This window comes from Pelodiscus sinensis, chromosome 1, assembly GCF_049634645.1.
Source record: "Pelodiscus sinensis isolate JC-2024 chromosome 1, ASM4963464v1, whole genome shotgun sequence".
Taxonomy (NCBI): domain Eukaryota; kingdom Metazoa; phylum Chordata; order Testudines; family Trionychidae; genus Pelodiscus; species Pelodiscus sinensis.
The window spans coordinates 215703942-215718829 of NC_134711.1; the positions used below are offsets into that span (position 1 = coordinate 215703942).

Below are 14888 nucleotides of genomic sequence, written 5' to 3' on the forward strand. Positions count from 1 at the left end.
CTGGGCTTGTTTAGTTTGGAAAAAAGAAGATTAAGGGGGGACATGATAGCGGTTTTCAAATATCTAAAAGGGTGTCACATGGAGGAAGGAGAAAATGTGTTCCTCTTGGTTTCTGAAACAGGACAAGGAGTAATGGGCTTAAAGTTCAGCAAGGGAGGTTTAGATAGGACATTAGGAAAAAATTCCTAACTGTCAGGGTGGTCAAATATTGGAATAAATTGCCAAGGGAGGTGGTGGAATCTCCCTCTCTGGAGATATTTAAGAACAGGTTAGATAGACATCTGTCAGGGATGGTGTAGACTGAGCTTGATCCTGCCTTGAGGGCGGGGGGCTGGACTCGATGACCTCTTGAGGTCCCTTCCAGTCCTATGATTCTATGATTCTAAGTTTGTCTACACTGCAACACTATTTTGGGATACTTCCGCATCTTTGAAAGAAGCCCATTACTTCAAAATATAATGGGTGCACTGTTCCGATGTCCCTGTAAACCCTGAAATAAGCTATTTCTAAATTAACTTGAAATAAGCGGTGCAATTTGCGTAGCTCAAATTGCGTAGCTTATTTTGAGCTAAGGGTTTAGTGTCAAGGTACCCTAAAGAGACCTTAGTATAAACGAGAATCAAGTCCTCAGTCTGACAAGTGGGCTAAGTTTACAACTTTCATTGAACCTCACTAGGTGCCTTTCTCCCTTGGTCACTTAGTGACTGAGCTGTTTTGATGCATTTCAAATACAAATTCCTTGGGGTACAGATTGTGTCTTTCTTTTTCTTTTTTTAAGAACACTCTGCTAAGACAGAACATATTATTTATTGTTGTTACCCTCACTGTGTGTTTATGATGGTCCTGAGAACCCAAAGAATGGTGGGAAAACAGGTTTTTTATCTTTCAATTAGGTAAAGTGAAACCTACAGAAATTGCCCAGGTTAACATTTTCAATAGTTAATATCTTTGAAAGTCAACAAGACGTGAAATTGTGAAAATTTTACTGTCTTTTCCTAAGATTTTTAATTCACTAAAAGGGATTTCCTATATTCTTAAGAGAAAATCCATGGTGCATAAATGCTACTGTGCCTTCTCAGTGAGTATCTCTTTAATATAACAATAACCAATGTGCCAAATGTGGGATAAAACCAGGAAAACCTCAGCCTGTTAAAACAGTGTTCAAAGATTAGTTTGCTTTGAAAAATTGTTGTGTATTTAACAGAAATTCCGTCTATATTAATTCATCCATGTGGGAATGTGGAGAGAATGGGTTATATATCTGTCCCACTCTTCCACTGTAATTGTTCCACTAATGTAAGTTGGTAATAAATTTATTGAAATAAAGCATTTTTAAACAATTAAAATACTTGGAAGATTAGATAAACTTCCTGTGACTTATGTGTTCCTGACGTAGTTTAAAAAAGAAGTGTTTTATTAAAACAGTGTAAATTTTAGTAGGATTTACACACTGGGATTTTTCTTGTCTGGTTTTTAAAGTGCGTCAGCAACCCACCCTGGGGAAATAACTTTACAAATTATTACCTCCAGATTGTAGAAAACTTAATTATTTTTTTCAGCAAAAACTCACACATCTTGCCTGGGTATCACTGTAGTCACTGCACCCATTTCAGGATGTAATTTACATTCCCTAAATTCTTCTAGGATGCCTACATTGTTTTACCACCTGCAGGAGCCTTAATTCCTATTGTTTAAAGCCCTACATTTTTGAAACAAGAAACCTGGATCTACAAACAATATGTGCACATGTTGTGATTAGGAGCAATAGTGCCAACTCCTGTGCATAATGCTGAACGGTGCCTCTGCTGCATTTATACCATTGGCCATAGTAGAGAGTGAAGGGTGCACACGGCTCTAGTGGCAACTCCTCAAGGACTGTAAAATGTTCATATCGTATCGCTCAGTTGCCTGGTCATTCCAAACCCTCTTCTTTCCCTTTTCCCAGCTAGCTGGGCTCAGGTTGCCAGGTCATTTTTTTTCCAGGCTTGCCTATCCATCATTTGTTCCATGTTCACGCCATTCTCCTCTGTTCCTAACTCACTTGATGTCATAAAAGAAGTGATTGCTCCATTATGTCTGGCCCTAGAATTTGGGGGGAGGGGGGTATTAAACGTTCCTTTAAAATGGCTATAAAATATTCTGCCATCAGTAATATAGGTTGAACCTCTCTGGTCCAGGACACTGGTCTGGGCAACATCCATGGTCTGGTAGGACCATGGATGTTGCTGGACCAGAGAGCTCCTGGACCAGAGAGCACCCACTCAGGGCAGGGCAGTCCTGACACCCCAGAGCAAACTTGCAGCTGTGGAGCTCCACTGGAACCAGGGCAGCTGAGCTTTGGCAGCCCCTGGATAGTGGATCAGAGGAGCCCTGGAGCAGTAAAAGAGCAGAGCCCTGGAGCTTTGGCGGCCCCAAGACAGCAGAGTCTGGCAGCTTTGGGGCAGTGGGGCCCCCAGCAGCCCTGAGGCTGGCCGAGGAGGTGGGAGCCCAGTAGCCCAGAGGCAGGGGAGTCTGGCGATTTGCTGACAGATCCTAGTAGAGCCTGGAGTCTGGCAGCAGAAGGGGCTACACTCCCTTAATCTGGGAAACTCCCTCCTTCAGACTAGTCAAGTCCCAAGGCTGCCAGACCAGGGAGGTCCAGCTTGTAGTTGTATATGGCCCTTGTGAGTTGTATCTGTTTTAGGTTATTTTATAAGTGCAGTCGAGGACATCCTCATAACTTTACTCTTTAAGCTTTTGGGGCCAAAGTGTTATTTGGTCATGTGACTGCCCTCCAAAGATAATCATTAAGGCATCCCTTTTCAAATTAAATTTAAACATGAGTTTATATGGATAGACTTCACTGTGTGTGTTTAAATATCTTCCTGAAGGGAGCATTGATTATCCTTGGACACCTTCCACATGATCAAACAAAGCTTTGACCCCAAAACATTCTATTTGGAAACATTCTGTTCTGTATCAATAGACACGGGCTGCAGAAATTTTCTCAATGAACCTCTAATACCGTGGTGTCTAACCAGTTCTGAAGCTAACTAGCCACACTGAACTAGCCAAATAGCCACATGTGACTAGTGGCTAGCATGTTAGACACCAAGGCTCTAGGAGCAAGATATCCTGATATCTTACAGTGGTGTAGTTATGCCAAGATCCTAGAGTCTAAATTTAATGTTCAGATAAATAATTATGACCTAATCTGTCCATATAGTTAATTTTATAGATAATATATAATATATGTAAATCTAGAAGGTGAAATCCCATAACAAATATATCTGCATTTTCTACAGTTCTGCAGATGCCTATTTGAATGCAGGTTTTAGATTGGCTTTTTATTGAGATAATTTTAACTTCACTATCCTCTGATGGATTTCATCAGGTTTTCAATATTGTTGAAAGTTTCCAAAGCAAGCTAGAAAAATGTACTTTAATTGGAGAGTTCTAGGGATCGATTCAGATCTCAGATTTCTAGGTGATTTAATAAATGACCATTACTGTATCAAGAAAACTTACATGGTACCAAGGAGCATGCCTCTTACTACTGTTGTCGACTTCACATGAGCTCGGAAGGATGGGGCATAACAAGCACTAAGGGATGACTCTGGCTGTGAAGAGTCAGTGGGAGCACAAGGTGATCAGCATTTTCCAGGAGATGTGCAACACCTTTGTAGGATCAAACCCCAGAAGAGGTTGAAAAGAAGTGAATGGCCTTATTCTGAGAGTCTCTGTGAGAGCTCAGTGCCTTCTACCCCCAGTCACTTCGTAGCAATAGACAGTGTACAGCACCATGAAGGGGGTGTTCAGCACCACCTTGGATCCCTCCCTGAATCAGCTCTGCCCAGGACAGTGTAACAGCAATTGAATGCCAAACCCTGTATTTTTCCAGTGCCGGATGTGGAGTCCCATATTCCAGAATGCTCTGAAACTAGTAGTTGAACAGATTTAATTCTTTCTAACTGTGTGATGAGCAGGTTTGTTCTTATGTGCTGGTGCTGACTGAGGCCCCAATTCAGGACACAAGTAATTGCAAGCTGAAATCCATCCTTGAGTCCTATTAACTTCTTGGTTGTAAGGGCTTAATAGAAAAACTTTCCTGAATCAAGCCATGAGTTTGCAACATTGCTTGTGAGTACAGTTGTTAGTGTGGACACTTGGTAAATTCTAGACATACCAACATAGGAATGATCTTTATCCTTCAGTTGTTGAAGCTGGCAGCAGACTTCCTTAGATATTAATAGGAGCAGGAATTGGACCTCTTTTAGATGATGATTACTTCTGCGGAACATCAGTTGAGTATGTCATTGGCATCTCAAAAACTGGAAGAAAGAACCATTATCAAGCACTGAAATTCTTCAGAATCCATCCACAGTGTCTCATTATCCTTTCTAATGAGAATCAAAAGAGCTGGTGCTGCCACGGGGTGGGAGAGAAAAAGAGCTGAGGGCTGGCGAGGTCACGGCTGGGGGCAGGAGGAGAAAGAGAGTTGGGGCTGGCACAGCTAGGGGCAGAGGAGCAGGAGAAGAAGAGCTGGGACTGGTATGGCCACACCCGGGGGAGGGGAGAAAGAGCCAGGGCTGGCGTGGCTGTGGCGTGGCCCCCCCGGTGATCGGGGGGGAAAGCCAGGGTTGCCTACCCCCAGAGAGGGGCGGAGGGGTTGGTGAGTGTAGGAAGCAGGGGCCACAACCCCCTAGTAGAATAAAAATAAAATTCAGTAGATCTGCTACAGGCATAGAACAGGAAATGGACAGATAATGCTGTAGGCATTACTATAGGTGCTAGACAGTACGGGAGCCTCTGCAAGGAAAGCACTAGGTTCGTTTCTCAGGGGACGGGTGGATGATGGATTTGTCTGATCTAATTTTTCAACATCTTTTTTTTTAAGAGAGTGCTGCAAACTGTTTCTTATAGTTTAAAGCTCTTGTAGCTGATGTTTTGGAGAAATAAGTAGGATCACAGAGCTGACTGGCTTATGAACAACAAAGAGACCAGAATTTATTTTTGTTGTAAAACAACAAACAAAAATGTTTCAAGTCTAGTCAATAAAGTTGTTGGTTATCTTGACAGTAGTTAGTATCAAAATACCCATCTCCTTGATGTGTCAGCAGACGCCAAAGTAAGTTGGAACCCCTCAGACATTCTACTTTGTACAAGATAAAATACAAAAATGTAAATTTAGTGCTACTGTTACTTACTCAGAAGAATGGTCTAAAAGCTGTAGAACTAGCTTTGGGAGTTAGGAGATCTGAGTTGAATTTCTGACTTCATTCCGGTGTTTTACATTGGGTAAGTAACTTGGTGTATGCCTACACTGCAATAAAAGATCCATGCCTTGGCCACAGATGAAGCTCGCGTAGCTGAAGCTCTGGGGCTATAAAACTGCAGCGTAGCTGTCTATACTGCAGTTTTTAGCCCTGCAAGCCTGAATCAGCTGCCCTGGGCCCTGAGACTTGGTGCTGTGGGGGTTTTATTGCAATGTAGACATATGCTTAGGCCCAGATTATTTATATGTATTTAAGTGTTATGGCAAACGTTTTTGCAATATCTAACTATTTAGGAGCCTAACGTTCTCAAAATGGAGTTAGGAATGTAGCATCTGAAATCCTGCCTTAATCCCTTATTGTGAATTAAGCTCCTAAATCAGTTAGCCTTTGCAATGCTGAGTGCCACACACTTAAATACCTATAAAAAGTAGGCCTTCGTCTCTCTGTGCCTCCATTCCCCATTTGAAAAATAAAAGTAATACCTCCTTACATTGTTGTGAGGATAACATTCCCTAATAATTGTGAGGCATAGTGATATTATGGTGATGAAGTCTAGATAAATACTGTACCTAGATGGAAAGAATGAACTAATGAAAGAACATTGATAGAAAGTAAGACAGTTAAGAAATTAAAGGACGAATCTTAAACTCTATCCTTAATGGGCTTTCAAACGAAAAAACAAGACAGCCTGAGTTTGGAAAAGTTTCCTACATATCTGTAAATCTATACACTTTATCAGCATTGTTATTTCTATAAATGTTTATAATACAATAGCACCTAAAGGCTAATTAGACCGACTGCTGTTTTAAACATAGTACTTGTAAATGATTTGGCTCAGTGAGCCTTCCACCATCTTGTAGGAAACATTTCCACACAGTTCAATCTATCTCACTGTGGGATGTTTTCTCCTTTTGGTTTAGCCAGCATTTTTCTTTCCTTCCTAGCTTCTTTTTATGTTATACCCTCATCTGGATGCATCTCACACACAATAAAAGTTTATAACAATATGCAATGGAAAGTAATACTAATTACTCACCGCCAACAACTTGCTTCAGGTCCTCAAAAGTGAACTTTAGGAGACTGTCAGCAAAAATGCCTCAAGAAACCTCATGGTGATGAGTCACATTAGCTTTAAATCCTACAGCATGCAACTAAAATTAATTAAGTCAAAAAACAGACTGATGGCATTTCCACACCCTATAGTCTTAAATTTAAGCAATAAACCATTCTTTGCTTAGGGACAGTTGAAAGTTCCAGATTGTCCCCCCACAGTTTTTTAAAGGTCCATTTTTCATGGTTGATTTAATGTATTAAGATTTTTAAAGGTACGCTGGTTGGGGGCAAGTGGAATAAGTCAGTGGAAATTAGTGAACCAATTGGTAAATATTACAGCACTTATGAAAGTAAAGAGGCAAGTTTCTCATGGATTGTTTAATGCATTTTCAGGTTAATTTAAATATTCATGAGTCTTCAAAGTTGTGTCTCCCATAGTTACAAAGTATTTAGCATGTTCTGACTAATGTGTTTGGTTTGAAATTACAGGTTTATGTAACTCAGCCGACAGTTGGATGATTGTTCCAAATATCAAACAAAATCACTACACCGTGCATGGGTTACAGAGTGGCACTAAGTACATCTTCGTTGTCAAGGCCATTAATCAGGCAGGCAGCCGGAACAGTGAGCCTGGCAAGCTGAAGACAAACAGTGAGTAAAATCAACAAGGAGTCCTGTGGCACCTTAGGGATTAATAGGTGTATTAGGGCATAAACTTTTGTGGGCAAAACCCACTTCATCAGATGAATGGGAGTGGAGTTTACAGAGGCATGGAGTTATAGATATATATAGGAGGAGAAAGAGAGACAACAAAAGAGAGAGAACTTGTGTAAATGAGTAACAAGGAATCCAGCAAACACACAGGCACTCCCACAGTATCTCTCCTCCTTCCTTCATAGGTTTCATGCTTGAAAGGTGCAGCAGGATAAAGCATGCTGCCTTGTTCAAAGTGCTTGACACAGAGGGATCTCTGTAATTCTGGAGGTCCAGTGATGTGTCTACATCATTGAAAACATCTCTATCAGAAACAACTGTAGGAAAAAATGATTGAAAATGTTTCTTTTGGTTGTTGTTGTTTTATTCTCATATTGTCTTGCCCTTTTCCATCTATTGTTATAGGAATTTTATTTCTTTTATAAATGTAATTACATTGTTAGAATTGGTCCTCTTGAATAATCCCTGTTTTATGATGATGGGAGTCTCCCAGAATTTATTCTAAAAACTATGTGGAGATGATATAGTCAGAGATCCCACTTTTAAGAAAATGATTGAACCAAATTGAGTGGATATAGCCTAGCACTTCAAGGCAGTGGTTCTAAGTTTTTGGGGTTTTTTTATCTGTGGTTCATTGTCATGCCTTAGCCAATCCTTCAGTCCTTTTAGGCTACAGACAGTTTGGGGAATTGGGTAGGGAATGTTGGGTCTGGAGGAACTGTTGCTTGGTGTATAATGAAAAGGTGGAGAGGTTATTATGGGCAGGTGGTGCATTTCTTCTTCCTCCCCTATCTACCTGGCCAGCACTTCTGACCCTAAGTTATCAATTTATATAGTAAAAACAATGTGTGTAGTGGTAAACACAGTTTTAAGTAAAACAGGTATTTTCCTTCTTCTGAACGACTTATATGGGAAAGGGCAAACTTACTTCCCTTTTCACTTTGAGATATACAGTGTGACAAACAAGTGATGTTTACTGTCAGGTACCTGTGACACAATCAGACCTGTGGCAAACCAGTACAGAGAAAGACATGCTTCAGATGATACTTCACCAGTACAGAGTAGAAAACAGGTAGAGAGACATATAGGAGGTATTTTGCTGCTACCCAGTGGTAGAAGCAAGCAGATACTGTTAGCATCTGTGGGGGAAAAATGTGTCAAAGCCTATGTTCTGAAGGGTAAATTTTACTCTTGATATGTGCATAATTATATGTATATTATGAAAGAATATATACTTCTACATCTAAAGCCATTCCTTCATCTTTATTATCAAAAAATAATGTTTGAGACCGTGTTGGAAGAACCTTTTCCTTGAAATGCTTTCCGAGAGATCTGTAATAAGGCATGTTATCACTTTTCAGACCAATCTCATTCGACATTTTTATGCCAACTTTAATTACTTTGATTCCACTGCATACAAATTACTTAGCTGCTCTTTCACAAATACAAAGGAATCGTCATCTTAAAGTTTACATGAATCAAGTCTGTACGGTCACAGAGAACCCTGGAATGCTTATTTCCACATTCCACTCATGTAATCAAAGATCTTGAACTTTTAAGAAGATTTGCCCTTATAGGGAAAAGGATAAAGGACACACACAAAAAGGACCTTGTGGGCTACTGGTGTCATTTTTTTCCAGTTGTCATTCAGAAATTCTCTGGCAGAATTAAAAAGATCTTTCTGCTTTTTAACATGGGTAAGCTTGTCAGTCATAGCAGCCATTATGTATCTACAGAGCTCGTTTTACCAAAGTGCTTCCTGTTATTGTCTACAGACCCTGTGTTACAGCAGAAAATTCCCACCAACAGCTACAGCAGTAATGCTTTTGTACCAGAATGTTTGGACCAAGTTATAGTTCATTTCCTTCATTTTAATTCAGAGGATCCAGCATTGTTGGCATCCCAGTACAAATAAAACTTTAGAGAATGAAAGAACAAAGCAGAGTAGCACTTCTTTTGATTTGTATACTATGGGATTATGAAGTAGTGCATTTTTGCAATAGTGATAAAGCCATTATTGCATTTTTTTTTTATGGTTGGCAAACTAATAGGAATGTGAGGTACTCTAAAATCTAATGTATAACAAAAAAGCCATCACTAGAGATGGCATATTTTTGGTTTCAATTACATGAACAATTCATGAACAAGTTAGCTCTTGGTCGCAGAGAATGAGTGTGACATTAACACTGGGGTTTTCTTAGCAGTAACTAGTACGGCAATCTATCTGAATACTAATCTACAAAGATCGTTCTTTTTTAGTGTATTAGGAGGCAGTTTGGCTCAGTATATTTAAGTTTGGTCCAGAGAAGAAAATAAGTATTATTAATTATTATTATTTATTATTATTATATAGCCTCAGCTGTTTAACACAAGAGATTTTATTATCCAAACATTTGACTTTACTTGTGCTTGTTAAAATTAAGCAAACCTTTCTTTTGTCATCCTTGTGTATGTGCCCAGGCCAGCCATTTAAACTGGACCCCAAATCTGCCCACAGAAAGTTGAAGGTGTCACATGATAACCTGACGGTGGAGCGTGATGAAACTTCTTCCAAAAAGAGCCACACACCTGAGCGCTTCACCAGCCAAGGGAGCTATGGAGTAGCTGGAAATGTGTTTATTGACAGTGGACGGCATTACTGGGAAGTGGTTATAAGTGGGAGTACATGGTATGTGTCAGATTTTTAATTACTGTAGCACCAGAAAAAGTTGCATTTGTTTCCATGTTAGTACATGTTAGTGCTTCTGAAACAACATTCTTCAATATGAATGGAACACGAAAGCAGCTTGATGGTCTATTGACAACTGCTACATAGGGGAGTCAGATTTGGTTCCAATATTCCCAGGCCTGCAGAGAATGGGAATGCTGCGAGTATGTGTTCCACAGTGGGCTGTAGAGTATAGGGGATAAAAAGGAGCATCCCTTCATTCTAAATGAGTCCCTTTGGCTGTCATGTGGAACAGCCGTTGTAGGTGCTGTGGGTAGCTGTGCCCAACGTATTTGGTCAGGAAGAGAGACACCATGATATGGGATTCAAGTGTTGTGATAGTACTAGGAATAAAAGGAATGGGAAATTTGTGAGGCCTGGAGTGCCCATTCTCCTTAAAAAGAACAATGCATATTTGCTAATGACTTCACATCACATCACAGGTTAGACCCTGCTTCCACAAGGAGGTTTACAGGAGGTTTATGCCTCCTGCAAGGAGGTTTACAGGATCTGTCAAAAAAGGCTTTCCTTCTCGACAGATCCCCCTCTAGACCGCCGCTTTTTGCCGACAAAGTGCTAAGTCAGCAAAATGCAGCGGCCATTTTTATGTAAATTAGGTGCGGGATATTTAAATCCCTGCCTCATTTGCAATGTCGACCTGCCTAATCTGCATCCCTCTGCCAACGGAGGGATGCAGTCTAGACATACCCCTACAGTTGCCTCACATGGCCCAGTGCTCAGTACAATAAAGTTGACAAAGACCTGGCAGAAGAGGTTCTATCAAGTCATAAATGGGCATTCCATGTATACTCGGATGCTTTCACCTTTCTGCAGCATCATGTATTAAATCAGCAAGGATTAGAATTCTGTGTTGTTTGGCACATACCATTTTTCCTTGTGAATAAAAATGGTCTTTTATCTTTAGCTAAGAGTTCTAAGTATTGCCATAGCAAACTGTAAACAGCAATGTGGACAACAAGATTTGCATGACCTTCCAGTCACAACATTGGGAGCCAGGAGGAACATTAATTAAGCATGACATTTTAATTATCCTTTACTTAATGAGAATGTAAATGCATAAACAAAAGAGAGTGCATCCCTTAGAGTCTTTCAGGATAAAGTTTACCCTTTATTGATAGAAAACAGCATGGCACAAAACATTTGTTTTCTAGACTGTTTTTGTTTTGCAGGTATGCAATTGGTATTTCTTACAAGACAGCACCAAAACATGAGTGGATTGGAAAGAATTCTGCCTCTTGGGTGCTTTGCCGTTGTAATAATGCCTGGGTGGTGAGACATAATAGCAAAGAAATTCCTATAGAGCCTGCTCCTCACCTCCGTCGTGTTGGGATTTTGCTGGACTACGACAATGGTTCTCTTGCCTTTTATGATGCTTTGAACTCTCTACACCTTTACACCTTTGACATAACATTTGCACAGCCTGTGTGCCCCACGTTCACAGTGTGGAATAAATGTTTGACAATTATAACGGGCCTGCCTATCCCAGATCACTTAGACTCCATTGAGCAGCTTCCGTGACTGCTAAAAGCAAAGGGATATAATGCCAGCTTTCTGATGGACTGCAAAAATTCTGCCCACAGGACCTTCAGTGGAGCTATTTGACAATGTGGCATACAAAACATCCCAGATGGCTCCAGCCAGAACTGAATGTGGGTATCTCTCTTTGCTGTGTATTTTGTATTAAAGGGCAAGATGTGGCTTTAATAATTTCTCGGAACTATTTTGTATTTAGTCTCTTACAGGAAGATTTATAAATTATTTATATAAAGAACTCCTCAATTTGGCTATCTGGATTAAAGTTCATTGTTTTTGCACGATAAGGGCCCCATTCACAAACCTTTTCTACACTTTTGTTTTTACAAGGGGATAACTAGAAGGAGTTTTGTTTCCTGGAAACTGTGCAACGGACACATTGATATACTGTTGATGTTACATTGAACTCTGATCTTACTGTGTGCAGCATCTCTCAACTTCAGTTTTGTGCACCAGAATGTGCATACCAAAAAAGTGAAATAAAATAAACAGGGAAGGAAATGGAGTTTTCCAGTACAACAAAAAGAAGAAGGGTTTATTTACTTCTGTTCATGAATAGGTCTGCATGTTAAACTTATTCACAAAGAAACATGGAATACCTTCTGGAAATGTCAATGGATAAATCACCTAGTGATTCCCATCTATCAGTGCTTCACTTTTGTCTCAGTCGGATCACTGAGGATATGTAAGATTGATATCATCTCAGAAAATTAGCAACATTGGAGCAGCACAACCAATTCAAAGTCTGACTATCTCCTGTTTTGATGAGATGATGCATCACTTAAGGTTCCATTGTGATTGGAGGTGGCTTACTTCTGACAGTTGAGTTGTGGGGACATACCACTGAATTTAGAGGTACACCACAACAATCCAAAGCCTGTACATCTGGAGTGAGAGGTGGACAACTTACAACACATTTTTAAAGGAAATGCAAGAGTTTCACTGTATCACACTGTAGTGTATTAGTAAAGAAGAGCAAAGATACCTGGTATATGAACGTTGCATTGAGAAGTACTGTACTGAAGTTCATTATACAAGCAGCCAATGAAACAAAAAATATGTATTGTTGCATTGAGTTGTTTAATGGGATAAAGTGCTCTTCGTCAATGAGGAGTAAATGACGAATTTGCAGCAGTAATATTAGTCTGAGTTTCACCTGCACATAGGGGATCTGAGTTAGCCCTGGGGTTAGTGGCTGCAGCTCCACTGAGATGAGTAGAAGCTGTACAAACTATACCCAAAAGATGAATTTTGCCCATTAATTTTTAAATGAATAGGGTCCTTTGTGATTATTACCATATTTCTGTATAAATGATTATTTTAGAGATTCCTGAGAAATATTTGAAATGTGGAAGATGGTAGATGCCTTTTAAAGATGTTCCTTGAGAGACAATGAAAAGGGTTTTGTTGATAATATGCAAAAGATGAATATCTGCCTTCCTAGAATAAGGATAAATGGAATACAGGTGTAAGGAAAGGGTTGGCTCAGTCATTTTAAACCTTGCTTTGGGTGTCCTTTGAAAATGACACTTTAATGCACTTTGTTCGCTAATGGGCCCAACATGAAAGGGTCTCAAGTTTGGCTTCAGATTTTTTAAATATTGATTCTTCAGGTACAATGGTATACTACAGTTTGCCTTATGATAGTGATAAGAAAGACGCTTATGAAGAAAATAATGAATACATGATATAGGTTTTGTTTAAAAAGAGATTAATTGCTGCTCATGTTCCTTTGATTCTCTATACGTCCTCTGTTTACTGTGGAATGAATGGAGAAATATAAGTCTGACAACATCTAGGGTTCAGCCATCACTTCCTGTCATGGCAGCGTTCCATTGTTTACAGAGAGTAGCCACTGACCTTCTCTGAGTTGACATATGTAGGGAAAAATATGTACGTACTGTATGCCATGCTGTTTATTCTAATGTCTGTGATGATAAAGAAAGGCCCCCTCCCCAAGAATTTAAAAAAAATCTGAAATGGTGTTTTGTGATATTATCAATGAGACTTGATGTACTTTGTTCCGCAGATCTGGCCTGACTGTTTGAAAGGCATGTGAGAAAATATGAAAGTTATTATATACAGTAGACAGGGCACCATTTGAAAAAAAAAGAGAGAGAGAGAGAGAGAGAAAACCCCAAACCAATAGTGAAAAGGTGTTGGGAGGGAAGAAAGTGACAGCATGGGATGGATGCCAACTTTCTGCCTAGCAGAATAGAGTGTGTTACTACAATATACATGGCAAAGTTGTATACCACTCTTTTTCATGGAATTATGATAAAATATATCTGAAAATCAATTTCAGAAATGGGCAAACTGATCATACAAGGCTTGCAGCGATCAAACAGGATTGAAAACAGTATCATGAATATTTGGAGACTTCCCCCCATTTTTTTCTTTTCATTTTAAATATCAACCATATGTTTAAAGGTTGACAATGGCTGAGAGGGGAAAAAAATGGTCTGGTATCTACAGTAGTATTCCTTGCTATGGGATTTATATTTCAATAGTGAATACTTCATTTTAAGCCAAACCACATTCCTCGAATGAACTATTAATTCTATCAGTGTTCTGTGTGTGCACGGATAAACACACACATATAAATACAGATTAATTTTCAATAAATTAAGTGTCTGACCATCCCTTTTAGCTTGTTTTTGAACCATTATGTATTCTGTATGGACTGTGATTGGGGGAACTGTTTGCTGTACTTGGTATTTGTATGGACATTTTCAAAAAACAAAAATCTGTTTATTTTACAGTTGTTTCAATGCCCGAATATACAATAAAAGCATCCATTTCAAAACTTGGCTTTTGTGGGTCTGTGGCATTTTGCATGGTCTGTAAGAACAAAGTAAAATATGGGGGAACTGCAATCTTAGACAAGAACCAAAAACATGCCGCTTTTACAATGTATGGCAGAGCTGGGGGAGGTTTCCTTGGGGATTCTGTAACTGCTGCGGCTATCTGACGGTCAGTGAAGACTCCATGTGTGCAATGATCATTTTAAAGCCATAAGCCCAAGTTGGGATTCAATGGAGCAAACCCGTATAGCAAACTAAGTGCAAGAACTGAATGTCCGAATGGTTAAGGGTGTGGCTGGACCCATTTTCCAGAGATGAAAAGGAAAGCTGCTCACTGACATCATTTCTCCTCTTTCTGCCTTTATTCCTCCTGATTGCTAAGTCTCTAATTGGCTCAGTGAGCAAAGGAACCTCACTGAGCAGTGGTTCCCATCTGTGGTTCACAAACATTTGTGTGTGCGCTATCGAGATTTGTCTCCTCGTGGATTACTGGCTCTTTCCCTTTTTTAGCTGCTAAATTACATTAAAAGAAGCTACAAGTACAATGAATATTTTCCTGATATTACATTGCTATGTAAACATTTGCTGTAGTTGCAAGAAGGCTGATGTGTAATCACGAGTGGGAGCGGAAGATGGTCCATGTGACTACAAATGGGAAGGGAGGGTGGTATGTGTGAGATTGCAAATGGGTGACCATTACTCCTCTTTGCAGTTTTCCATTGGCTCCCTTTTCTGTATTGTGTCACTGCCATGGCTCAGTCACAATGTACTCCCCCCCCCCCCATGACCGGTTTTTTGGGG

At 39.8% G+C, this 14888-nt stretch overlaps 1 protein-coding gene across 6 annotated transcripts in view; it reads left to right on the top strand.

Moving 5' to 3' along the window:
- Positions 1-14093, top strand: part of MID1 (midline 1) — a 349991-nt gene extending 335898 nt beyond the window's left edge. For all 6 annotated transcript variants that reach the window (XM_006120186.4, XM_006120183.3, XM_006120182.4 and 3 more), the window contains 3 exons: positions 6798-6959; positions 9483-9690; positions 10920-14093. In XM_006120186.4, coding sequence (XP_006120248.1) covers positions 6798-6959; positions 9483-9690; positions 10920-11268 — 719 coding nt within the window. In that variant the 3' untranslated portion in view covers positions 11269-14093. The remainder of the gene's footprint in view (positions 1-6797; positions 6960-9482; positions 9691-10919) is intronic.
- The last annotated feature ends 795 nt before the right edge of the window (positions 14094-14888 follow it).